At 50.4% G+C, this 22440-nt stretch overlaps 11 protein-coding genes across 11 annotated transcripts, besides 1 other annotated feature; 7 read left to right on the forward strand and 4 right to left on the reverse strand.

Annotated features, from left to right (window-relative positions):
- Window positions 1-22440: part of a sequence feature (contig 1.14 1606..364334(-1)) that runs on past both edges of the window.
- Window positions 140-2464, reverse strand: ANIA_00946 (mRNA-binding ribosome synthesis protein NOC2; the record flags this gene model as incomplete). Its single annotated transcript, XM_653458.1, has 1 exon — window positions 140-2464. One exon carries the CDS (start codon window positions 2462-2464, stop codon window positions 140-142), a length of 2325 nt encoding a protein of 774 aa, XP_658550.1.
- Window positions 2720-3562, forward strand: ANIA_10129 (ESCRT-I subunit protein VPS28; the record flags this gene model as incomplete). The annotated part of the gene is made up of 3 exons (XM_653457.2): window positions 2720-2809; window positions 2863-3099; window positions 3155-3562. 3 exons carry the CDS (start codon window positions 2720-2722, stop codon window positions 3560-3562), a joined length of 735 nt encoding a protein of 244 aa, XP_658549.2.
- On the forward strand, window positions 3924-5055 carry ANIA_10134 (S-adenosylmethionine-dependent methyltransferase; the record flags this gene model as incomplete). The annotated part of the gene is made up of 2 exons (XM_050613272.1): window positions 3924-4242; window positions 4310-5055. 2 exons carry the CDS (start codon window positions 3924-3926, stop codon window positions 5053-5055), a joined length of 1065 nt encoding a protein of 354 aa, XP_050469101.1.
- On the forward strand, window positions 5275-6371 carry ANIA_10135 (uncharacterized protein; the record flags this gene model as incomplete). Its single annotated transcript, XM_050613273.1, has 3 exons — window positions 5275-5335; window positions 5445-5779; window positions 5849-6371. The coding sequence occupies 3 exons, from the start codon at window positions 5275-5277 to the stop codon at window positions 6311-6313; spliced, it is 861 nt and encodes a 286-aa protein (XP_050469102.1). The 3' UTR covers window positions 6314-6371.
- Window positions 6400-8628, reverse strand: rok1 (RNA-dependent ATPase ROK1; the record flags this gene model as incomplete). The annotated part of the gene is made up of 1 exon (XM_653456.1): window positions 6400-8628. One exon carries the CDS (start codon window positions 8626-8628, stop codon window positions 6400-6402), a length of 2229 nt encoding a protein of 742 aa, XP_658548.1.
- Window positions 9019-10076, reverse strand: ANIA_00943 (F1F0 ATP synthase subunit g). Its single transcript, XM_653455.2, has 3 exons — window positions 9715-10076; window positions 9449-9533; window positions 9019-9385 (listed from the first exon to the last, which is right to left on the reverse strand). Exons 1-3 carry the CDS (start codon window positions 9971-9973, stop codon window positions 9139-9141), a joined length of 591 nt encoding a protein of 196 aa, XP_658547.1. The 5' UTR covers window positions 9974-10076; the 3' UTR covers window positions 9019-9138.
- Window positions 12434-13920, forward strand: ANIA_00942 (L-arabinitol 4-dehydrogenase ladA). Its single transcript, XM_653454.2, has 2 exons — window positions 12434-12653; window positions 12725-13920. Exons 1-2 carry the CDS (start codon window positions 12487-12489, stop codon window positions 13716-13718), a joined length of 1161 nt encoding a protein of 386 aa, XP_658546.1. The 5' UTR covers window positions 12434-12486; the 3' UTR covers window positions 13719-13920.
- agdC (protein agdE) lies at window positions 14975-17935 on the forward strand (the record flags this gene model as incomplete). The annotated part of the gene is made up of 6 exons (XM_653453.1): window positions 14975-15182; window positions 15235-15842; window positions 15916-16159; window positions 16345-16806; window positions 16856-16931; window positions 17014-17935. 6 exons carry the CDS (start codon window positions 14975-14977, stop codon window positions 17933-17935), a joined length of 2520 nt encoding a protein of 839 aa, XP_658545.1.
- On the forward strand, window positions 18473-18944 carry ANIA_00940 (uncharacterized protein; the record flags this gene model as incomplete). The annotated part of the gene is made up of 3 exons (XM_653452.1): window positions 18473-18650; window positions 18753-18829; window positions 18894-18944. The coding sequence occupies 3 exons, from the start codon at window positions 18473-18475 to the stop codon at window positions 18942-18944; spliced, it is 306 nt and encodes a 101-aa protein (XP_658544.1).
- On the reverse strand, window positions 19034-20077 carry ANIA_00939 (putative TIM barrel metal-dependent hydrolase; the record flags this gene model as incomplete). Its single annotated transcript, XM_653451.1, has 2 exons — window positions 19034-19961; window positions 20049-20077. 2 exons carry the CDS (start codon window positions 20075-20077, stop codon window positions 19034-19036), a joined length of 957 nt encoding a protein of 318 aa, XP_658543.1.
- ANIA_00938 (putative MFS quinate transporter) lies at window positions 20636-22428 on the forward strand (the record flags this gene model as incomplete). Its single annotated transcript, XM_653450.2, has 3 exons — window positions 20636-20816; window positions 20883-21236; window positions 21401-22428. Exons 1-3 carry the CDS (start codon window positions 20723-20725, stop codon window positions 22426-22428), a joined length of 1476 nt encoding a protein of 491 aa, XP_658542.1. The 5' UTR covers window positions 20636-20722.

Below are 22440 nucleotides of genomic sequence, written 5' to 3' on the forward strand. Positions count from 1 at the left end.
TCTTACAATTCGCCATTAACTTTTAACCTGATATCTATATGAGCAATAACAACACGACCGGCGATATTTATAGAAAAATATCACGACAAGCGCAGGTATGATACTGTGTAGCATGAAAAAGGTACACTAGAATAGACACTCAGTCATCGTCCTCTTCTTCCTCTGAAATCTCCTCCTCTTCCTCCTCTTCCTCTTCCTCCTCTTCCTCCTCTTCCTCCTCTTCCTCCTCCTCATCGTCCCCACTGTGATCGTTCTCACTAGCCACATCATCCATAACAACATCATCCCCGCCATCCCTCTCCTCCTGCCTCCTCTTCTCCTCCTCTCGCCGGCCCTCCTCAAGAAGAGCCGCCTTTTCCTCCCTCAGCTTCCTCTGCACCTTTACAAATGCACCCAACGGCGTACTCTCCCAGTCTACATCCTTGAGGAAAGCCTCGACCTCCGTCTTGTTCCTCGGCGCAAATGTAACATGCGCTCTCCTTTCCTCAATCCACTTCGCATTCGCCTCGACCTTCTGCACAAGCAAGAGGATCATTTGATTTAATTTCTGATTCCGGTTGCCGCCAGACCGAGATGAAACCTGTTTCAACCAGCGCTTGAGAGCAACAACGATAGGGACGCTCAGTTCCGGAAAGGAAATGTGTTTGCTCCAGAGGACGAAGAATTCAGACAGCAATTCGGCGATTTGCTCGGCGGCGCCATCCTGGTACACCCGGGTGCGGAGGTAGGATTTAGGCGCGCGGATTGTTGTCGTAAAGTCGAGCGGTCGCAGAGTAGCTTGTTTAGGGGCTTTGCGAAGTTCGGTGAGATTCAGGGGTTCGAGGAGGAGGGGGGCGAGCGGGATGTATGTGCCTGAAGCGCGAGAAAGACGAAGCAGCGAGCGCGTGAGCTGGAAACGGAGTGGGAGGTATTGAGCTGTGGGAATGAGGCGGCTGGCGCCAAGAGTGATCTGGACAACTGGGTAGATGAGGGGGCGGAGGGCGGACTGTTTGCCAATTTTGGCCTCGACGAGGCCATCGCAGTGTTGCGAGAGGACGCGGGACCAGAAGTCCAGACTGTGCACGTACTGCCAGTTGTAGATGGTCTTGTAGCTTTCCTTGGAGGTGTTTGTGATGCTGCTGCGGAGATGCATGGCGAGCTGGCGGATGAAGTTGAAGCCGGTTGTGTACGAGACGTTTTGGTCAATGCCCCAGAGTTCGGCAGCGGAATTTTTCATCAAGTTGACGCCAGGGAGTGTGTGGACTGTTGTATTGCGACTGCCCTTGACGACGCCTTCGTAGGAGGCCTTGAGGACGGATTCCTTGAGTCCCGAGTCACCGATGACCATTAGACGGCGTAGGAGGAGGAAGCCGACAATTCGTGTTGCTTCTGTGGTAGAAGCATCGGCCCAGATGCCGACGATGGTCTTGATAAGGACCTTGAGAAGCTTGCGGAATTGCAGGAGGTAGGGAAGCATGGGTTCGATCGAAGAGAGCGTCAGCTTGAGGGTTTGCTCGTCGGAGAGGTTCGCAAGCATCTTCTGGACAGAGGAGGTGTGCGACTTGATGAGGGGGGTGAGAGTCTTGAACTTCTTTGAGTCTAGTGAAACCCGAACTTTGCCAGACGCGGTCTCCTTGACAGGAAGATGATGCGAAAGAACCTTGGGAACATTGTTAAGTGCCGTGACAAGGACTTGGTGGTACACGTTTGAGTCAGAGATGGAGTACTTTTGCTCCTGGGCATCTGGGTCGTCGAGATACGCCGCGGCACGGAAGGCGAGCACTGCCTGTCGCATTGCGCGAATAGAGTGCTGTTCTTCCATGAGCTTCTGCCATTTCTGCACCGATGCAACCGTTAGGTTAGAAGCCGGTTCCTCCTCCTTTGCTGCCTTTTTCTTCTTCTTAGCCGGCTCCTCGTCCTGCTCGTCCTCTCCTTCGCTCAGCGCGTCAACCTCTGCAAGGTCACCGAATTCGAGCAGCTCGGCATCGTTCTCCTGGAGATATTTGTAGAATTCCGGGTCCTTCTCTTTAAGGGCCTCGATATCTTTCTTATGAGTTTCAGCGTCGTCAAGCTCGCTGGCTTCTGACCCTCCGTCACCATCTTGAGACTCTGCAAAATCCTCGTCTCCGCTGCTCAACTCTTCCTCCTCTTCTTCCTGAGTTTCCGATCGCTTTCGCTTCCCAATTTTCGGGCTGACGTCCTTCTTGACCTTCTTCTTGTTGGCAGCAGGGTCTGCAATGTCAAATCCTCCAGCGAAGAAGTCGTCCACGTTCATCTCGGCAAAGGCGTTCTGTTTCTTGACTTGCTCGGCATCATCCTCGGAATCATCCTTCCTCTCAGCTCGTGACTTGGTGTTGTCCGATTTCCGTTTCTCTTTCAGCTGGTTTCGTTGCTTGATCTTTGCGGCCGCCTTTCGTCGTTCGAGTACATCCTTCAAGTGTTTCTTCTCGAACTTCTTGGTAGATTTTTTTTGGCTTCCGGCCATGGTGGCAGTTTATTCCCACCGGTCGGTAGGGTCAAACAATTCTTGAAAATCTGTTGTCACAGGAACAAATCCCCAGTAATTGTGAATAAGTTCAGGAAGAGTAAAATCCTCAAAAAAATCTCTTGGGCGGCAGAAAATAGGCACGGGCTGCCGCTCGACAGATCGGGTGACCGCCTTCGGCCTTTTCACAGAGAGCTCTCCTCTCCCCGCTTCTTGACGCTGGTGATCATATCGATCTTATTAGTACTTACCAAAATGTACGCTCAGCGGCCTCTGGCTTATGCTCCTACTCCATACAGCTATACTCCTAATACAACTAGGTCTGCGTCCATCAATTTAGATGAGGTATATCTTAAGCGGGACTCTTGAGCGGGGCCGATAACTAATCGAATCGCCAGGAAGTGAAACTCGCCTCAAGCTCAGCTGAGCGCGACCTTTACGAGTCCCTAGCTGAGATCTACAGTATTATAGTGACGCTTGATGGACTAGAGAAAGCCTATATCAAGGATGTTGTCACAGAAGCCGAATACACTGAAACATGTACTCGACTTTTGAAGCAATACAAATCCAGCCTGGGTGACGACACTGTTGCCAGGGCATTTGTCGACCTAGAGACATTCAAGCGGACATGGGATGTAAGTCTCATGGTTTGTGAGCTTGGTGCTATACTGATTATCTTTCTCTCAACAGCTCGAATGTCCACGTGCCACCGAACGTCTTCGTATAGGAATGCCCGCGACAGTCGAACAGGCCTCACACAGTGGTCCTTCGACCAACAAAGCTCCCGGAACAACTGGATCTGCTGGCGGCACATCTGGTAGTCTAATTCTGACGGCTACGGAGAACTTCATCACCTTCCTCGATGCACTCAAACTGAACATGGTCTCTAAAGACGCACTTCACCCGCTGCTCTCTGAAGTCATCCAGTCAGTCAACAAGGTGACGGATGCAGATTTCGAAAACAGAGGAAAGATTATTCAATGGCTGATCACATTGAATCAGATGCGGGCGACCGAAGAGCTGAGCGAAGAGCAAGCCCGGGAGCTTTCGTTTGACATCGAGTCGGCGTACCAGGGATTCAAGTCAACACTGGAGTAAAGAGTTAGCCATGTAAAGCATAGGGATGGCGTTTTGGAGTTCGATACCATAGCGATGCCTATTTATCTACTTGTATAGTTTTGGGTTGTCTTATCTCTTGGGCCTGAGTGGAGTCAACCCGCACAACAGCGGAAACGAGCCTATCCTTTTTGGGCGATTACGCCTTTTTTCTGCTTTTTTTCTGCGTGCCTGAATTTGAGATAGCGGTTCGCCAGTCGCCACAGGCACGAACTTGTATAAGAAGAATGCCTGGACCCCGCTCCCTGCTGTTGAGGATCTTACCCATTCAATCTAGTTGACCTCTCGCCGCTCAACATGATAACGGCAGAGCCCGAGAAGCCTCTCCACGGTTTGTCTACCAATGTCATGTCCTCCGGATGGACATTTGTGGGCCGAATGGACTGATAAGCGTCTCGCAGTACTGGACCTTCCCCAGATCTATACGAAGCCTTCCGGCACCGAACTTCTTCAAACCCTAGACCTGTTAAGGATCAAACCGCGAAATTTCGGCGTCAGTCCTCATGAATCAGTCAAACGCCAGACAGTCGAATCCACCGGACTGACCCGATATCTGACGTCCATCATTGCGAGCCCCCTTTCCTGGCTAGATACCGATGAGTTGCGGGAAGCCATATGGGATGCTGCAGCTGCGCGTCTCAGTGAACGGTCTGGCCGAACGGGTATGTACTATATAGGAATGATAGCTGACGATCAAACAACAGCAATTGGAGACTGACTTACTCACAGCGATGCCGGCGATGTCCCGTGTTTTTGCGGTTCCCACATCATCGGGCGAAGAGCTCACACTGACCCTCCACGAGCCCTCGTTGACTGCCGACAACCTAGGCATGAAAACATGGGTTTCATCCTATCTCCTTTCTCGGCGCCTCCACACCATCCTTGATTCTACCTCACAACTCGTTCCCTCTACATCAACCGGTCCAACACTTAACTCTGACCGGACCCTTCGAGCACTCGAGTTAGGCGCAGGTACCGGCCTGGTCGGCCTTTCATTTGCTGCTCTACGCGGCAACTCGGCAAAAATTCACCTCACAGATCTTCCGGAAATAGTGCCAAACCTGGCCTACAACGCGGCTCTTAACGTTGAGCTTCTTAACAGAACCGCTGCGACTGTCACAACCGGGGTACTGGATTGGTCTGATTCGCCCGCTATGCTTCCAACCGCTGAAGAACAGTACGATTTAATTCTGGCAGCGGATCCTCTTTATTCCCCAGAGCATCCACGGTTGCTGGCTGATACTGTAGCTATTTGGCTAAGTCGGGGTCTCGATGCCCGCGTCGTGCTCGAGATGCCTCTGCGGGACGCATATCTGCCACAGGTGCAGGAACTCAGGCAGCGACTGGGGAGAGTTGGGTTGGCGGTCGTCCAAGAGGGCGAGGAGACGGGATACGATGATTGGGAGACTGCAAATGGAGATGCAGTTGCGGTGCGATGCTGGTGGTCTGTCTGGGGTTGGAGCGAGAAGCTCTAGCTTTGTCGACATTCACATCTTGGAATATGTGCGGGGTTCCTCATGCCATCAATCACGACGTCACGAAGGTAAAGTTAAACGAGCGACGATAGATCCTTAGATCACCGTTGATAGAAGTAGACTACATCTAGATCGTGTCTTAGATGTTTTTCAGTCGAGTTGCATAGCACGCTTAATTCATGCAATGTTCTTGGAATAATATTACCCAATAAGTAGACTATGCTATTTGTGTTCCAGAACAACATCAACACTGTCATTGTCAATCTCAACCTCCGCTCACGTGCGACCCCATGCAGGATGACGTAGTCAAACATGGTTCAGGTACGACCTCGAATCTAATCGACCACGAGAACCTCAGTTTATATGGCATATCTCTATTAAGCAAACAGTTTCTGAGGCTCTACCATTCTGTCTTTATATCTTCTGTTCGTATACTTACACCAACAATATAATCGGCAGATTTGACCCAACTATACATCTGGGCCCGCCTACGAACAAACAAGCAGAATATCGCTACAACAAGATGGTAATTGGCCTACTAGCAATAACGGCAATTCCCACGGTGACAGGCATTGCGCTCGGGTGTAGCGAACAGCGCAAGCAGAACGCACGGCAAGACGATGAAAAGCGCATGGCGAAGTTCTATACGGATGTGGTATGTACGGAAGATGTCGAGGAGGCAGATGAGCTAGATGAGAAGAGGGTTGTATTGCGGAACAACAAGGTACATAAATTGCAATCATTGCCGCGTCTTCCGCTCCAGACCGTCATTAACCAAGATACTGGAAGATAGGTGTACATCGACGACCCCAATCCGGCTAAACGCAAAGTCGAGTCCCATACAGGGCAAGCATTTTATATTGATTACCCGGAGCCCGACCACATGAAGGACCTCAAACGCGGACTGGGCCTCGTATCTACGATACAGGATAACCCACCAATGCTGAATTGGATATACTGCGACAAAGAGACGCATGAGCTCAAATACGGGAATCGGACGCAGAGCTGCGAGCATGTTCCTGCGCCATGGGACTGGACGGATAATGAGATGACAATTATCTTGGAGCGGAACTGGGGGTTTTATGCGGTCAAAGAGAAGGATGCGGAGGGGCGGTGGAGTTGGGCTGTTTATTTAGATAGGGATGGGGATGATTTACAGCGAGTTCTGGGGGATGATGTAGTTGCTGTGCCGGTTAAGTTGAAGAGGACATTGGTTGGAACGGTTCCGGCTGACAGTAATCAGACGGGAGGGTCATAGAGTGCAGGGTGAAATCTAAAGAGTGATAGAAATATCCATTTGCTGGGTTTGGGAATCTTAGTAGCAGATGTTGTACAGGTTTGATATTAATCATCTAAGCCGTTCCAGCCGTCTTCGTCGTCGTCGTCACCAGCACTGTCGGAATCAGCTCCGTTCTTTCGGGCTTGTGTTTTCTTCTGGCTGGCGGCAATCATCATCTTCTTGTTGTATTCTTTTCGGCGATCGAACCCGCTCTTGGTACTGATTCTCGTCCGGCGTTGCTCCTTTTCATCCGTGGCACCCTTGAGACCCGTTTGCCTAGCCTTGACGCCGTGCTTCTTTAATTCCTTCTTGTTCTTCTTGCTGAGATCTGGCAATGCATCTAGTAGCCATTTCTGCACTGATCGTTCACCGTTTTCTCCTCGTAGCTTTTCACTGACATCGATGATGTTGGCGATGCTCTTGACATAAGGAATGTCCTCTTTTGTGTAGTAGGTCACTGCGACGCCACCCTCGCGACCAGCTCTCCCGGTCCGTCCAACCCTGTGAACGTAGACAGCTGGGGAATTAGGGATATCGTAGTTGACAACCCCATTTATACCGCGGAAGTCAACACCACGGGCGAGTAAATCCGTCGTGACAAGGATCCAAATCTCGCCTTTACGGAAGCCTTTCATGATGTCTGATCTCTGTGTATCCGATAAGTCCGAATGAAGCACTGCGATTCGCGCAGAGCCACCGGCCTCAGGAGGAATGTCGTAAAGAAGTTCAGAATGTAACGCAATAGCTCGAGGAATTGTCTGTGTGAATATAAGGAAGGGTGGTCGAAGACGGACATCTGATGTTGTCGCAGCTGTGGGGTGGATGAGCTGTCTGAGACCGAGGAGCTTTCCTTGCTCTGTGGCGGCGTAGACTAGCTTGTGCTTAATATTCGGAATAGCGGAGTCTTTTAAGCCGACGACAAGTCGAAGTAGGGGGTATGACTTGGTTTGCGGCAAAGACAGCTTTCGCTCTTTGATCGTTGTCTTGGCCATGTCCTCGATGCTAGAACCCATAGTCGCGGACCAAAGGCTGGCACGGAGCTCTGGATGAGTGCAGGAGCGCCAGATGTCCAATGTCTGGTCACGAAACAAGGGATCTAACAAGACATCGGCTTCATCCAGAACCAAGTTCCTTACCAATGGTAGGGTTGCGAGAGGCTTCGTCTTGTTGTCGGAGAGCGCATTGACTAGTTGCAAGGGTGTTGAAACAAGAATGTCACTTTTGGTAATAGGAACGGGTCCCTTGTTCTTGTTGTTGGGAGTCCTTTCGTCGCTCTCAGATTCTGATGATTCTGAATTACTCTCATCTAGGACATCTTCATCTTCGTTCTCACGTTCCACTACCCGCATCCCCTTCTTCATCAGCGTTACCTTTACACCTGTTCCAAGTGCCAGCTTCCTCCCCTCGTTGACAATCTGGCTAGCGAGCTCCTTTGTCGGGGCGACAACGACGGCAAAGATGCCACGCTCTTCTGGATGCGTATGGTGATGCCGAACAATCTTATTGATCACAGGGATCATAAAGGAAAGCGTTTTCCCGCTTCCAGTTGGTGCAACCACCAGAAGATCCGGCTCAGTGGCGCTCGTAGAATCAGAACTCCCCCCCGGGACTGCGCTATTTCCCAAAAGCAAAGGAAGACTCCCCAGCTGAACCTCAGTTGGAACAGTGAATCCCTGCTCGGCAATATTCTCCGCCAGCCGTCGCGAGATTTTGTACTTCGAGCGTAGCTCCTTGAATGACACAAGGGGCTGCGGAAACAAGCGCCGCGCCTTCTTCTGCTCCTTTTTACTAAGAGTCTGAGGCTGCTGCTTCTCTGCCTCCTCCTGCTGCTTGCGCTTCTTCTTCTTCTTTGGCTCTTCACTTTGAACCTGGGCGGGTGCGAGCTCTTCTAAGTCACGCATATCAGTGACCTTGATCTTATGAGCATTCAAAATCGTTCGGCGCTGAACTTCATCCATTGGCTCGTCATCGGCATCCGAGTCCGATTCAGAGGCTCCCTCCTGACCTGCTGGCGCGCCAGATCCCTTTGTCGTTGCGGCATCCGAGCTCTTCGGAATAGAGCTTCTGCCCTGGCTGAAGAAATCCAGGTTCAGCGCATCCTCATTGACTACTGCTTCATCATCTGCAGCATGGGCCCTTTTTCTCTTCTTGCCACTCCCCTTCTCGAGCTTCTCTGCTGCAGCACCGCGGAATAGTTGCGGGTTTGCTGCTTTTCCCGTAGACGGGAGAGTCGAAGACTGGGTGGTAGCAGACTTCAATTTAGTTGATCGAGTCAACAGTTTAAAGGCGTCCATATTGACGCATGTGGTTTATCTGTCTTTGTAGACGGCGATTTTGGTCGAGCTAAGGCTTGATTAAGTTGTTGGCATTTGGAAACTTACAGAAAAAAAAGTTGGGACCAGAATTCTAACTGCACGGACCAATCAGATCGCGGAACGATCAAGTCGCCGCAATTCCACACCGGCCAGTATACGGCAAACTGGAACGTGCCATGAAGGTCTCGATAAGATCAGTGTCTAGTACGTAATTATGCAAGGATGCTGTTGTATTGAGCCCGAGTATTATTCATAGATATGGTACATGCTGAGTGTTCTCGTGCTCGCTGCTTCTTACTATTCGAGGAACATTGCACCATGATTTATAAACCAGGCTTAAGATATGCAACAGCAGACATGAAATAATCATATAGGTAATTTTAACCCAGACAATAGTTTAATTCCATCGTCTATCATACATAGTACAGCTCACAAAGGAAAGATATAGCGGAAATAAAAGACAGGTCAGATATATTGCATGCGATCGATCTAGTGGTGTCCGTGGCCAGCCTCACCCCGGTAGCCAACGATGTTGAAACGACCGATGATCTCTCCGACTGTAAAGAATCCGATGACCTCCGCAGCGGTAACACCGGCCAGGGCGATTTCCTTCTTGTTCGCGTTGCGGACACGGGCTAGGATATTTTGGGGCGAGAAGTTGGCGTTCTGAAGGGAAGCAGGGTTGCGAAGAGCATTGATCAGAGGCTGGAAGTATGACTGGAAGGTAGCAGAGCTCCTAAGATAGGATTAGTGGGATGGTTGATGTTGACGACTGACATGCCATGGCGGGTGCGCTTACGGAGGAGTCATGTTCTGTCCACGGAACACCAGCTTGCCAAGTTCAAGGCCAACCCTGGAGTAGTAAATAGTAGGGGGTATCATGGCTGTGATTATAGAACAACGAGTCAGCAAATCCGCTTTTATGTGTTTGATGAACATGGCCCAGGCATGACCCCTTCAGGAATCCAAGGAGGGCCAATTCGTCGTTACGCCATGAAAACCAGTCACAAAGGTGTAGAATTGAAACCGCAGACGTGGAAGTTAATATCCCGGAGTTTCACTCACATTCAATGAAGGAGACGACTTTTCCGGTTCTTCCACCAACTTTCTTCAGGGTGTTGCCGAGGCCCTGGGCAGCGTTCGAGATCGCAGGACCGGCAGAGGAAGAGACACGAGAGAGACCCTGCTGCGCCTTTGAGGCGGTAGAAGAGGCAGTCTCAGTAGCCTTAGAAGTGGCTTGAGATGTGGAAGAAGAGTGTCTGACCGCGGTCCGGGTCAGGAACTGCGATTGCCGCAGCACGGCACGGGTCGCCGTGGCAGGCATCTTGATAACCACTGGAAGAGAGAGAAGAGAGAAATGAGAGTGCAGACCTGGGAAGTCGCAGGCAAGAAACAAAGAGGTCCAATGGCGGGTTGGTCAAGAGCCGTCGCGCAATTGCAGGACTAGAATCTGAGATTTGAAGCTCGGGAAGTTCAGGGAATTCGCCCACATCGCATCACGTGACAGCATCCTTACCACCGGGCTTGCTTCTCCACGAGCCTCACGTTTTCTTGTTCTTTCTGGTTCGTGAGCAACCATGTGAAGACTTTCAGAGATATTCACTGTTTACCTTTATTACATGGAAAAACTTATTACTAACATGGCCGAATCAGGAAGACAAGACATCGTAAGTCTCCCAACTAAGGCCCTGATGCTGTTTACTCAGTCTTTTGCTCTGGTTCTATCTGTCAGTCGCATTCTCGATCACACTATAGTGTTTTGCATCAAACTGACCTTCAGCAGGGGGTTCATGCTATATTTCTTTAGTTGCTTCGAGTCAATCATTTGATCTTTCTCCAAATAAATTTGCTGGTCTGCCTTGGAGGTCCTGCAGTCCGAGGAAACAGCTGCATTGCGCCTCTCACGGTTCGCTTTTATTGCCCACTGGATTGCGTGCCGCCAGTTCATTCTTGATAATAGTCACCTAATTACAAGTGCGATCAAGCAACTGTCACCCTTGAACAAGGTTTGTTCTATCTCTCAGCGCATCAATAACAATACTGTAGAACTCAGACGCAATGTCTCCTTTCTAATAACCCTAACAGAGGGTATCGTCCATTTCACGGGACCCAGACTTGCAAGTAGCATTTCTCCCAATGCCAGCATTGCAGATAGGTGCAGAGCGCAATATCCGCTCCCCATCTAATACGACCCTTCGTTCAAGCACGCCCATTCTCTGTCAACAGGTCAATTGTTGTACCAGACTTGCAACCTAGAAGTCGAATGTGGACTGCACTTGGACGACCAAAGACACCATTAATGAACTCTATTTCCGGGAATCAAGGATCGCTTGCTTCGCTATGAGAGGTTCAGGTTTGGTCATGCTTCTCTTGTCCACATGGCAAACTTCGATCCATAAGTAGTCGGTAGGTTCATATACCCTTACGTCGCTGTTACGATGTAAGGAAAGAACCGGGTTTCAGCTAAGATAAGCTTAACACTAGCAAAGCCTTAGTTCAAAGACTGCAATAGGCTGGTATTTGATGTTAATCTAGGGAGCCGCCGATTTCATGAAATATAGCAGCTTCCATAACTGACCGTGCAGGCTCCGAAGAATCCTACGTCTTCGGCAAATCATGACGTATCTGATTTCTTGCACACTGCGAGGCCGGTATGGATACCAGGTGCTGAGCCTAGCTGGTTTCAATGTCAATTGCAGTTTTTTATGCGTAGCGTCATCTGCAGTTGCTAAATAATTGATGGCTGAAAGCTGTTTCAGGTCCAGAGAGGGCATTTCGAGGAACCGTTGAGAGCCTTCAGATGCATTACTAGCTGATGGAGTAATAACTTGTATATATATATATATATTTATGTGCATCTTAAGCAGCTTGGCAGGCTTTGCAGAAATCCGAGTTATCCTGATACTGATAGTGCAGGTATGTAGATGGAGGATTCTCCACCAAAGAATAAAAGATGACTGAGTGCCACCGGAGAATTACCGATGTAAGCAAGGCAGATTTCCTCAATTTCTGGTACGTATCTATGTGTCTGCCGTACCGAAAGCAACAAAAAATGGGACTGGGCCGTTGTGCTTATTTATGCCTGTGCGGATGGGGAAACTGGACGGTAAAGAGGCTAATATACCGCACTCTGCATGCAATTAACCGAGGCCACTTCTAGATCTACTAGACCATCAACCATGAAGTCATACCAACTTCGTCCTTCCACTTATCATTCCTTATTATCAACCGAGATAGCCTTACTGAAGCTTGCCCCTGAATATTGCTTTGTAGAAAATTTTTTTCTTTGGAAATACCTTGTCAGGTGCGCCCTTGATTACGGATGAATTCCAGTCATCTGCAACGAGTCAGATCTTGTAGCAACCCCAAAACATCAGGGAAGTTGAAGGGTAATGAAAGGCCATCACTCATTGGAAGAGACCGTCATCATATACAAGAGTTATACCTCCAGTCACTAAAGATCTGACCGGGATAAGGGCTTTTAGGGACTCCTGAAACCAACAAGGGGACCCCGCATCGAAGTCCGGATAAAAGGCCATAGTGGCGGGCCCCTCTAGATGCCACGATAGTTCTCCTCCACACATTTATCATCCAATGGATAAGTTCTGACTGGGCAATGCTTGCCTCTCTGGAGCATCTTCTGTCCGCATGATCTACTATTCATCATCATTGGTGTCGTGGAAAAATAACACCCGTACAACATGGAGGGGCAGGTATTTAATCTGGTTGTACCCCAACTTAGATCTCCCAACCTTTACTCTCTTCACCTCTCCTCGCTCTCGTTCTTCGGTCTGCGTGTTTTCAACTCCTCCAACCGCGGACTCTCCTGATTGAAACATGGCTACCGCGACCGTTCTCGAGAAGCCCAACATTGGGGTTTTCACCAACCCCAAACATGACCTGTGGGTGGCCGAGTCCAAGCCGACCCTCGAAGAGGTGAAGAGTGGTGAAAGCCTCAAGCCTGGAGAAGTGACCATCGAAGTGCGCAGTACCGGAATCTGCGGGTAAGTTGCTAGGTCGCCAACCTCTGTCGCTTTGGCCTTGTCCCGGCTGACAACTGGCTCCGCCAATACAGATCCGACGTGCACTTTTGGCATGCAGGATGCATTGGTCCCATGATCGTCACGGGGGACCATATTCTAGGTCACGAGTCGGCTGGAGACGTTATCGCGGTCGCGCCGGATGTTACTTCACTCAAAGTTGGAGATCGAGTTGCGATCGAACCCAACGTTATTTGCAATGCATGCGAGCCATGCCTGACTGGTCGCTACAACGGCTGTGAGAAAGTCGCCTTCCTGTCGACACCACCAGTGGATGGCCTGCTGCGACGTTACGTCAATCACCCCGCAGTTTGGTGCCACAAGATTGGCGATATGAGCTATGAGGATGGTGCTTTGTTGGAACCTCTCAGTGTGTCACTAGCTGCCGTCGAGCGCAGCGGTCTCCGTCTAGGCGACCCTTGTCTGATCACTGGCGCCGGTCCTATCGGTCTCATCACCCTGCTCAGCGCGCGCGCTGCGGGTGCAACTCCACTGGTCATCACTGATATCGATGAAGGTCGCTTGAAGTTCGCTAAAGAACTCGTGCCTGAGGTCCGCACCTACAAGGTGGAGATCGGTTTCTCCGCCGAAGAGACTGCAGAGGGTATCATCAATGCGTTCAACGACGGTCAGGGAGCCGGCCCCGATGCTTTGAGGCCCCGTATCGCCCTTGAGTGCACTGGAGTTGAAAGCAGTGTTGCATCTGCCATCTGGAGCGTCAAATTCGGCGGCAAGGTGTTCGTGATTGGAGTCGGCAAGAATGAGATGAAGATTCCATTTATGCGCCTGAGCACTCAGGAGATTGATCTCCAGTACCAATACCGGTACTGCAACACCTGGCCCCGAGCCATCCGTCTCGTAAAGAATGGTGTGATCAACCTTCAGAAGCTAGTTACCCACCGCTACGCACTGGAAGACGCGCTCAAGGCTTTTGAGACGGCGGCAAACCCCAAGACAGGAGCCATTAAGGTCCAGATTATGAGTTCGACTGCTGACGTCGAAGCTGCCTCCGCTGGTCAGAAAAATTAACGTTGATGGAGAAATATCGGGGGTTTCAGATCTGGCGCGTCGCCATTGCCATGATTGTCTTTACTTTTGTTTGACGGACGGCGTATGATGTTGGCTAACTGGTTTGTTTGTGCATTGCGATAATGAACATTGTTGATGTTTTATGACCATTTCCCTAGAGATGCATGCAGGCTGTGAGAATATAGAGATGCAGGTAGAAATTCATTCTAATATCTGTTTTCTTTCTCTGCTCGATCATATGTATGTGGAAGGAGCGGTCAAGAATGACCGGGATGAGCGACCTCCCAAGGTTCTTCTCCCGAGGTCACCTCCTCGTTCCTCCTTTCCTGCAACTCATCTGTCACTTAGTTCGCCATCATTTCGACATCCGGAGAATATAACTGAAGCTATGCGATGAGCAATCAGCCACACCATATATAAGCCGTCGTCTTGTCGCAAATATACTAGAGCCAGGCAGACTCGCGATGTGTCCAATGTTTGCTTCGTCTGACCAGCCGCCCGCTTCACTACATAACCGGTATGACATGTATCTATTTGTCTATCCGTTATTGGAAGGTGCTAACCTTTGGAGAGTATGTTGCCGCAGTCCAGTCAATATCACCACTAAATATGCCAAAATAAGCTCTTTTTGAAGCCGTTTTTCGGGTTCTTCAGACTTCTGAGTGCTTGGCCCTGCCATGAGGTGTCCGAGAGAACTTTCAGGCCCCAGAGGCCTAGCATCCTGAGCAAAGACATCCAGCTCGGCCGGACTGTATCCATAACGTGGTGGCATGTTACAGCACTAAAGCTGGAGATCTGCATACTATCATCGGCTTTGAAGCCCGTTACTGAACCGATGCCCGATATTTGACCGAGCCACAGACTCTCCACAAAGCGGGGGAAAGAGTCATCTTATCGCAATTGGCCATGGCTTCATCCTCCGTTCAACTCTGTTGATGACAATTGCCGGCAACCATGTCCCACGCCTCGGTGTCCCGTACAATTACGCCAGCTTACGGGGAATGAACTTCCGAAGCTCTGTTCGGGGCGGGTCTTGAGCGCGGATCCCTTGCATAGCGAGTCCAATTGATATCCGGAACCATGCAAGCCTCTCTTCATTCCGGTCTCGCTCAAACATATGGCGCAGTCGATCCACTGCGCATGTTGACTGTGCTCTATTGTCACTCGTGCCATCTGGTTGCGGATATTTTAACTGCGGTGTTCACCCACTTTGTCGATTCCTCCTAAGGAACTCGACTTATCTTCCAAATCTCAAGATGTTGGGATTTCTACTTTTCCTGCCGCTAGTCGGCGCCGCCGTCATTGGGCCCAGGGCGAACAGCCAAATTTGTCCTGGATATAAGGCATCGCACGCTAAACATAACAGCCACACTTTCACTGCGGATTTGACACTCGCAGGCAAACCGTGCGACACGTATGGCACCGATTTGAAGGACCTGAAGCTCTTAGTGGAGTACCAAACGGGTGAGTGTTTATGAGGATGGATAGTCCTTGGTCTCTGCTAATTGGCTTCAAGACGAACGCCTCCACGTCATGATCTATGATGCCAATGAACAGGTGTACCAAGTTCCTGAGTCTGTTCTGCCTCGGGTTGGCAATGGCAATGGCACTGAGAAGGATTCTGCTCTGAAGTTCGATTATGTGGAAGAGCCTTTCTCGTTCACCGTGTCTAGGAATGGAGATGTGCTTTTCGATACCTCTGCATCCAACCTGATCTTCCAATCACAGTATCTGAATCTTCGCACCTGGTTACCAAATGACCCTCATCTATATGGCCTCGGAGAGCATACCGATTCGCTCCGATTGGAAACGAACAATTACACCCGTACCCTATGGAATCGTGATTCCTACGGCGTACCGAGCCACAGCAATCTGTACGGTGCTCACCCTGTGTACTACGACCATCGTGGGAGTGCTGGAACCCACGGTGTCTTCTTAGCAAATTCGAATGGTATGGACATCAAAATCAATAAGACACTGGATGGCAAGCAGTATCTTGAGTACAATATACTGGGAGGCGTACTTGATTTCTATTTCTTCACCGGTTCGACTCCCAAGGAAGCTAGTACCCAGTACGCGAAAGTTGTTGGGCTTCCAGCCATGCAGAGCTACTGGACCTTTGGTGTATGTTTTCCTCTCCGACGCGCATCCGGGCATCTTTATAGCTGGGATGAATTTTGCCGCTGACCAGACATAGTTTCATCAATGCAAGTACGGTTATAGAGATGTTTATGAAGTGGCTGAAGTGGTGTATAATTATAGCCAAGCTGGAATCCCACTAGAGACCATGTGGACCGACATTGACTATATGGAGCTGAGAAGAGTGTTCACCCTCGACCCGGAAAGATTCCCACTTGGCAAAATGCGGGAGCTTGTGGATTACCTTCATGACCATAATCAGCATTATATTGTCATGGTTGATCCCGCCGTAAGCACGAGTGGTAAGCCTCCATGAGGATTACCCGGAAACCATCATTGACATGTGTTAGACAACCCGGGCTATCGGAGGGGAGTTGAGCAGGATATATTCCTCAAGACGCAGAACGGTAGTCTGTACAAAGGTACACAAGCCAATCTATGGCGGTCAGTGTTTATTGACATAAAGAGAGAGCTAACTCATGTCCAGGTGCTGTGTGGCCTGGTGTAACTGTCTACCCTGATTGGTTCCATCCAGCCATTCAAGACTATTGGAACGGGGAGTTCAATAAGTTCTTCGATCCTGAAACCGGTATCGACATTGACGGCCTGTGGATCGACATGAACGAGGCCGCAAATATGTGCACCTTTCCCTGCACCGACCCGGAAAGATACTCTATTGAGAACGATCTTCCACCCGCACCACCCGCTGTCCGGCCCAGTAACCCTCGTCCGTTGCCTGGATTCCCGGATGACTTCCAGCCAGGCTCTTCGAAGAGACTCTCGAAAAGAGCACATGGTGATAAGCTTGGGCTGCCTGGCCGCAACCTCCTCAGCCCCCCTTACTCAATTAAGAATGCGGCTGGAGCTCTTAGCCAGAACACTATTCAAACCAACATTGGCCACGCAGGAGGTTACGTTGAATACGACACCCATAATCTCTATGGAACCAGTAAGTCAGCTTACTATGCAATTGTTAGTTTGTCTGACTTGTTGTTTAGTGATGAGCTCGGCCTCTCGCATAGCAATGCAGCAACGCCGTCCCGACGTCAGACCCTTAATCATCACTCGCAGCACGTACGCAGGTGCCGGAGCACATGTTGGGCATTGGTTCGAGACATCTTTACTATGGACTCGACCTAGCACTAACGCTATATAGGCTCGGTGACAATCTCAGCACTTGGAAGTTGTACCGCGCCTCGATCGCCCAGGTCCTGGCCTTCGCCTCGATGTTCCAGATTCCCATGGTAGGAGCTGATGTCTGCGGCTTCGGTTCAAACACCACAGAAGAGCTCTGTGCGCGCTGGGCATCACTTGGAGCCTTCTACACCTTCTACCGTAACCATAACGAGATTGGCAACATCCCCCAGGAGTACTACTACTGGGAATCGGTAACTGAATCCGCGACCAAGGCCATCAACATCCGGTACCAGCTCCTCGACTACGTTTACACTGCCTTCCACCGCCAGAGCAAAACCGGTGAGCCCTTCCTGCAGCCCTTATTCTACCTGTACCCAGAGGACAAAAATACCTTCGCAATCGACCTGCAGTTTTTCTACGGCGACGCCATTCTTATCTCCCCCGTCACCGAGAAAAACTCGACATCCGTCAATGCATATTTTCCCAAGGATATCTTCTACGATTGGTACACCGGCGCCGTAATCCAGGGTCAGGGCGCGAATATCATTCTGTCCAATATCAACATCACCCATATCCCCATTCACATCCGTGGCGGCAATATCGTCCCCATCCGCTCCTCTGGTGCGATGACAACCACCGAGCTCCGCAAAAAGGGCTTCCAGCTTATCATTGCTTCTGGCATCGATGGGACAGCTTCTGGAAGCCTGTATTTAGACGATGGAGACTCGCTCGAGCAGACTGACACTGCCAACATTGAGTTCGAGTACCGCAGTGGTGTTCTCTACATCAAGGGGCAATTTATCCACGATGTCCCTGTTAAGATTGAGAGTGTTATTTTGCTTGGTCAGACAACGACTGCCGGGGCTGGGCGGCACAACCAGAAGCAGGTCATTGAAACCAACTTGGAGCTTACGGCGCCTACGAGGGTAAAACTAGCTTAGTCCCTTGCCTATGATATGCGTGTAACATGCTTCACTTAGCATTATTACTGTGCCTTTTGGATAGAACTCATAGCAGCCTGACTTTCATAAATCCTATGTCCAATTCCCTTAGTTAATGGTTTAAAGTAAATAAACAGAAATCTGACCTAGACGGCTGGAGGACCTTATGCGGTATGCCGCCCGCAAGATGCTGTCAGAAACCCAAGCCTGAACATTATAGAAATGTAAGGGATAAAGCTACACAACCGTCGCTGTCAGGGACTTCGCTTCATCCCTGCCGACACGTACCTAGTACGTAGATGCGCGCTTCTTCTAATCAAGCAAGGCACCTCCACCTAGAGAAAATTCAGGATCTACATTCCGCATTCAACTCTGCCCGCACCCTTCCTAATATACCAACCACACTGTGGTATACCTATTCTCGCTTCTTTCCCTTCCGCATCGATATCTCTTGCTCTATCCTGCCAAGCCACTCCCAATTCAATATCAAACAACCTTCACATACTACACGGAACGAAGTGAAAGAAAACAGCAACTATGCATCTTTCCACCTCCGCTGCTGCCATCCTCGCGCTGTCCCTAGCCGGGCCAACAATGGCCGGACGACCGTACTTCTGCCCTCTAGCTCTGGACGCCAAATTCCTCCAAGTCCCATACTGCTGTGAGGGATTTGTTCCGGCGCGGGACTCCAAGGTCTCGTTTGAGGGAGTCAATTGTGCGTATCATCCGCTCTCGTATTATATGCGAATTGTCTTGTTTTGCTTATACACGAAGTTGGAACTGTATAAGGGCGAGTGCTAATGTTGCTGGCGGGTAGGTATTGATGTCTCGAGTGATGAAGACTTCGTGAAGACATGTCCCAAGGGTGGGACGCCAAAGTGCTGCTATTCGATTGTGAGTCCCTCGGTTCTTGTGCTCGCGGTAAGAGAGAAGGAACGGCTAATTGCTGTTTGCGTAGGGACCGAAGGTTATCTGCACGACTGAGGTTGGTGATGGCGTTGACAAGTAGGAGCGATATTGTGGCTGCCGTGGCGGTTCCGAGGATCAGAAGAACAGGGGTTTGGCCTTTATCGATGATCCGTTAGAGGTTGGAAGTGGCTAGATATTGAGTCGACAATCCATTAATTCCTCCGTATTGTATCGAAACACCCTCTTCGCTACGGCCCATGAGCCACATCGTCGAAGACACATTTCCGTAAAAGGTTCAATGTCAACGTTGCGAAATCTAGTATGCGGCCAGTCTGTTGCATAAACCACTCGGGTAGGCGCCTCGCGTATGAACTCTCGAGCTAGAACATCCATATCGCGGAGCTTTTCATCCTTGCTGAAGCGATACGGAGCGGATATCTTCACCCATGTAAGGCCCCCTTGGAGCAGGTTCATTAGCGATGGGAAACCGCGGAGGAGATACGGGTCGAAATATGCCCCCTGATCCCATTTTAACTTGGGCAGATCCGGGCACCCGAAGTGGTCAATGCAGACCTTAACTCCGAGCTTGGGGATTATCTCTTCAAGGTGAGGCATCGTGCTCATGGGCGTGTGCACCTGAATCATCCAGCCCAGGTCTCGGATGAGCCGCGCTCTCTTCGAGAGCGCATCGTCTAGTTGTTGATGAACGGGGGTGACACCTTTGGACATGAAGTTAACCCGCACACCGCGCACACCTAGTGAGTGCCATTCTCGCAAGGTTGACACTTTGGTTTCGCGCGGGTCTATATCGACCACGCCTCGCCCGCGGGAAGGTCCAACGCGCCGAAGGGCGTCGAGAAGACACGAATTGTCGGTTCCGTAGATGGATGGTTGAACCAGGACGACGTTCTTGATTCGCAGAGTTGACTCGAAGGCCATGGCATCGTCAATCCCTTGGCCTGGTCTCGTTTGGTATGCAGCCCCTGCGACGACAGGATATTTCCTGTCTGTAACATGCATATGACAGTCCCAAGCTCCAGACGGCATCCATTTCCTTAAAGGCTTGGACTTTGTGAGTCTCATAGACGATTCAGTGCCCAAGAACGACTTGGGATGCCTATAGAAATCTAGTCTTGTTTTCATGGGTGCAATTGCTGGAGTTAAAGCGGTCCTGAAATTGGCCGATGCCGCTGGAAAGCAGTACCGCGACACCATCGCTGAGACCGTAGGCATCGTGTACCTCGGATGATTGCGATAAGATATCCTTTGGCTATACTGACACCAATCTCTGCCTGCCCAGGAAGGTCGAGCGATGTGACGGATTACGGAGGATAGCCTCAGGGACCAGAAAACTCGAAGCCTGGCTAGTTTCCCAAGTTCTCAATGCATCGCTGATCATCGAGAATGGGTTGGCTCGGCGTATATTGCTTGGTAAAGACTCTGATCCGCTTCCGTCCCAGGCTGAGCAAGATGGGGCCCGTTGGTGAGATTGTGGATGCTGTGGATCCGTCAGGAGAACTCCAATCGATCTTGATGCTCAATTGACGTACCTGAGAATTAGATCTAACAGATAGATGCCAGTTCACAGACTGAGTAGTATTTCTCAGATTCTCATGCCATTTTTGCTCGGAAATTTGACGTGAGTCCACGAGAGTACTTGTCGATGACAGTGCGTGCAAGGTGCGGAAATTGACCGAGCAGCGTCTTCTGGAGATTTCCTTTGTCACACCCCTCCAACACCTCATGATCCTCCCGAGGACCGAGCCCTCTGCCGAAACCTGAACGTCGAATGGCAAGAATCGGTCTAAGATTTGCGGGATCAGACCGAGATTCAATCTTTTGGCCGCCCCGCCCAGTCGGCAGTCGCCGTCGCCCGTCATGAGGCGGTTGGAGTTGGATAGGTCGCGGTGGACCACTCCTTCCTTTTACGCCTTTGTGATCCTCGTCATAGCGTGCGGTAGCATCCCTAAAGGTATCATCTATTTTGACCCATTTGTCGAATTTAGTCGAGACTCTTGCTGATGTTTGAAGTCTCTAGGCTACGATGAGGGTGGATACAGCGCTTCTGTGCGCCTCTACTCCTTCAAGGCCGACTTCAACCTCCTCGACTCGAACTGGACGAACAACGAGACCGGCTTAGCGAACCGCGTAGCGAATATAACTTCTTTCAATGTCCTGGGTGCGGCACTTGGCGCTTTGGTTTCTTTAGACTTGAATGACCGGCTGGGAAGACTCCGGTCATGGCAATTAGCCTGTGCGGTGTGGATGTCAGGCACATTCATCCAGGTGTTTGCCTCAGGGATGTATGGACTGCTGCTGTTTGCTAGGATATGGGGTGGACTCGGTGCTGGCGCGTTAACCGTGGCGACGCCGTTATACTTGTCAGAAATTGGTTTGTGAAGCCGGCCCTGGGATTGAGTGTGACTGACCGTTCTCAGCGCCCGCACGAACGCGAGGTCTGATTGTCAGTATTTACATGGTCGTTCTGCTGACAGTGCTAGCTCTTGGTAAGGCGTCCTTTCTTGCATACCCATTCGTTTCTAATATGGCATTTAGGCTTTTTTATTAATTACGGCGCTAATATCCACATGTCTCCAACACGATCGCAATACCGCCTAGTGCAATCTATACCATTGATCCCTGTCGGGGTCGCCTTCGGTGCCTCGACTATGATCCCAGAGACTCCCCGCTATCTCGTCTCAAAATCTCGTCTCGAAGAAGGGCGGAATGTCCTCGCTCGCCTCCGCGGATTGGATGCTTTGTCCCCCAAAATCGAAGAGGAGTTCAGCCTCATAACTACCCAAGCGCGCTTCAGAGCTGACACTCTTTCATCCATCTCCAACTGGACAGCTTTTAAAGAAACGCAATCAAATCCCAACTATCGTCAGCGCTTCTGGCTCTTGATGGCCATGCAGACGATCTCCCAATGGACGGGCGGCAATGGCATAACCTACTACGTTTCGACCATCTTCGAGTCCGCTGGCGTCACAGGGAACGCTACATCCCTCGTCTCCTCGGGTGCCTACGGAGTCGTCAAGCTCGTCTTCACCATGGCCTTTACATGGGGGTTGATCGACTTTCTAGGCCGTCGTTATTGTGTGCTCCTCGGCTTAACACTCCAACTAGCCGCGCATGTCTATCTAGCCTGCTACATGGGCGTTCTCCGCCCAAGCGATGATACGGAGCTGGTAAACAAACCCGCTTCCAACACAGCCATCGCAGCCGTTTTCATCTACGCCATCGGCTGGTCCATTGGCCTCTGCACAGTTCCATACCTCTACGGAACGGAAATATTCCCTACGCGCATCCGGAATGTCAGCTATGCCGTAAGCATGTCGCTTCACTGGTTCTTCCAGTTTGCTGTCGTGCGCGTGACGCCCAACATGTTTGTCTCGTTGCATGATTGGGGCGCGTACATGTTCTGGGCTATCATATGTTTTGTGGGTTTAGTTGTCCTCGGCATATGGATGCCTGAGACTAAGGGAGTGGATATTGAACTGATGGGAGAGCTTTTTGAGGGGCCTTGGTATCTCAGGTGGCGTGCTCGGGTTCGACCAAAGAATGGGGAGCAAACTGGTCTATAAACCCCCATTTGT

This window comes from Aspergillus nidulans, chromosome VIII (genome assembly GCF_000011425.1).
Source record: "Aspergillus nidulans FGSC A4 chromosome VIII".
Lineage (NCBI taxonomy): Eukaryota > Fungi > Ascomycota > Eurotiomycetes > Eurotiales > Aspergillaceae > Aspergillus > Aspergillus nidulans.

Bases quoted from the DNA above. Each gene is read 5' to 3' on its own strand.
- ANIA_00943 (XM_653455.2), bottom strand. From the start codon at position 9,973: ATGCCTGCCACGGCGACCCGTGCCGTGCTGCGGCAATCGCAGTTCCTG. The intron at 9,534-9,714 runs GTGAGTGAAACT...CTATAATCACAG, and splicing joins AGTCGTCTCCTTCATTGAAT to CCATGATACCCCCTACTATT. The intron at 9,386-9,448 runs GTAAGCGCACCC...ATCCTATCTTAG, and splicing joins GGACAGAACATGACTCCTCC to GAGCTCTGCTACCTTCCAGT.
- ANIA_00942 (XM_653454.2), top strand. From the start codon at position 12,487: ATGGCTACCGCGACCGTTCTCGAGAAGCCCAACATTGGGGTTTTCACC. The intron at 12,654-12,724 runs GTAAGTTGCTAG...CCGCCAATACAG, and splicing joins CGCAGTACCGGAATCTGCGG to ATCCGACGTGCACTTTTGGC.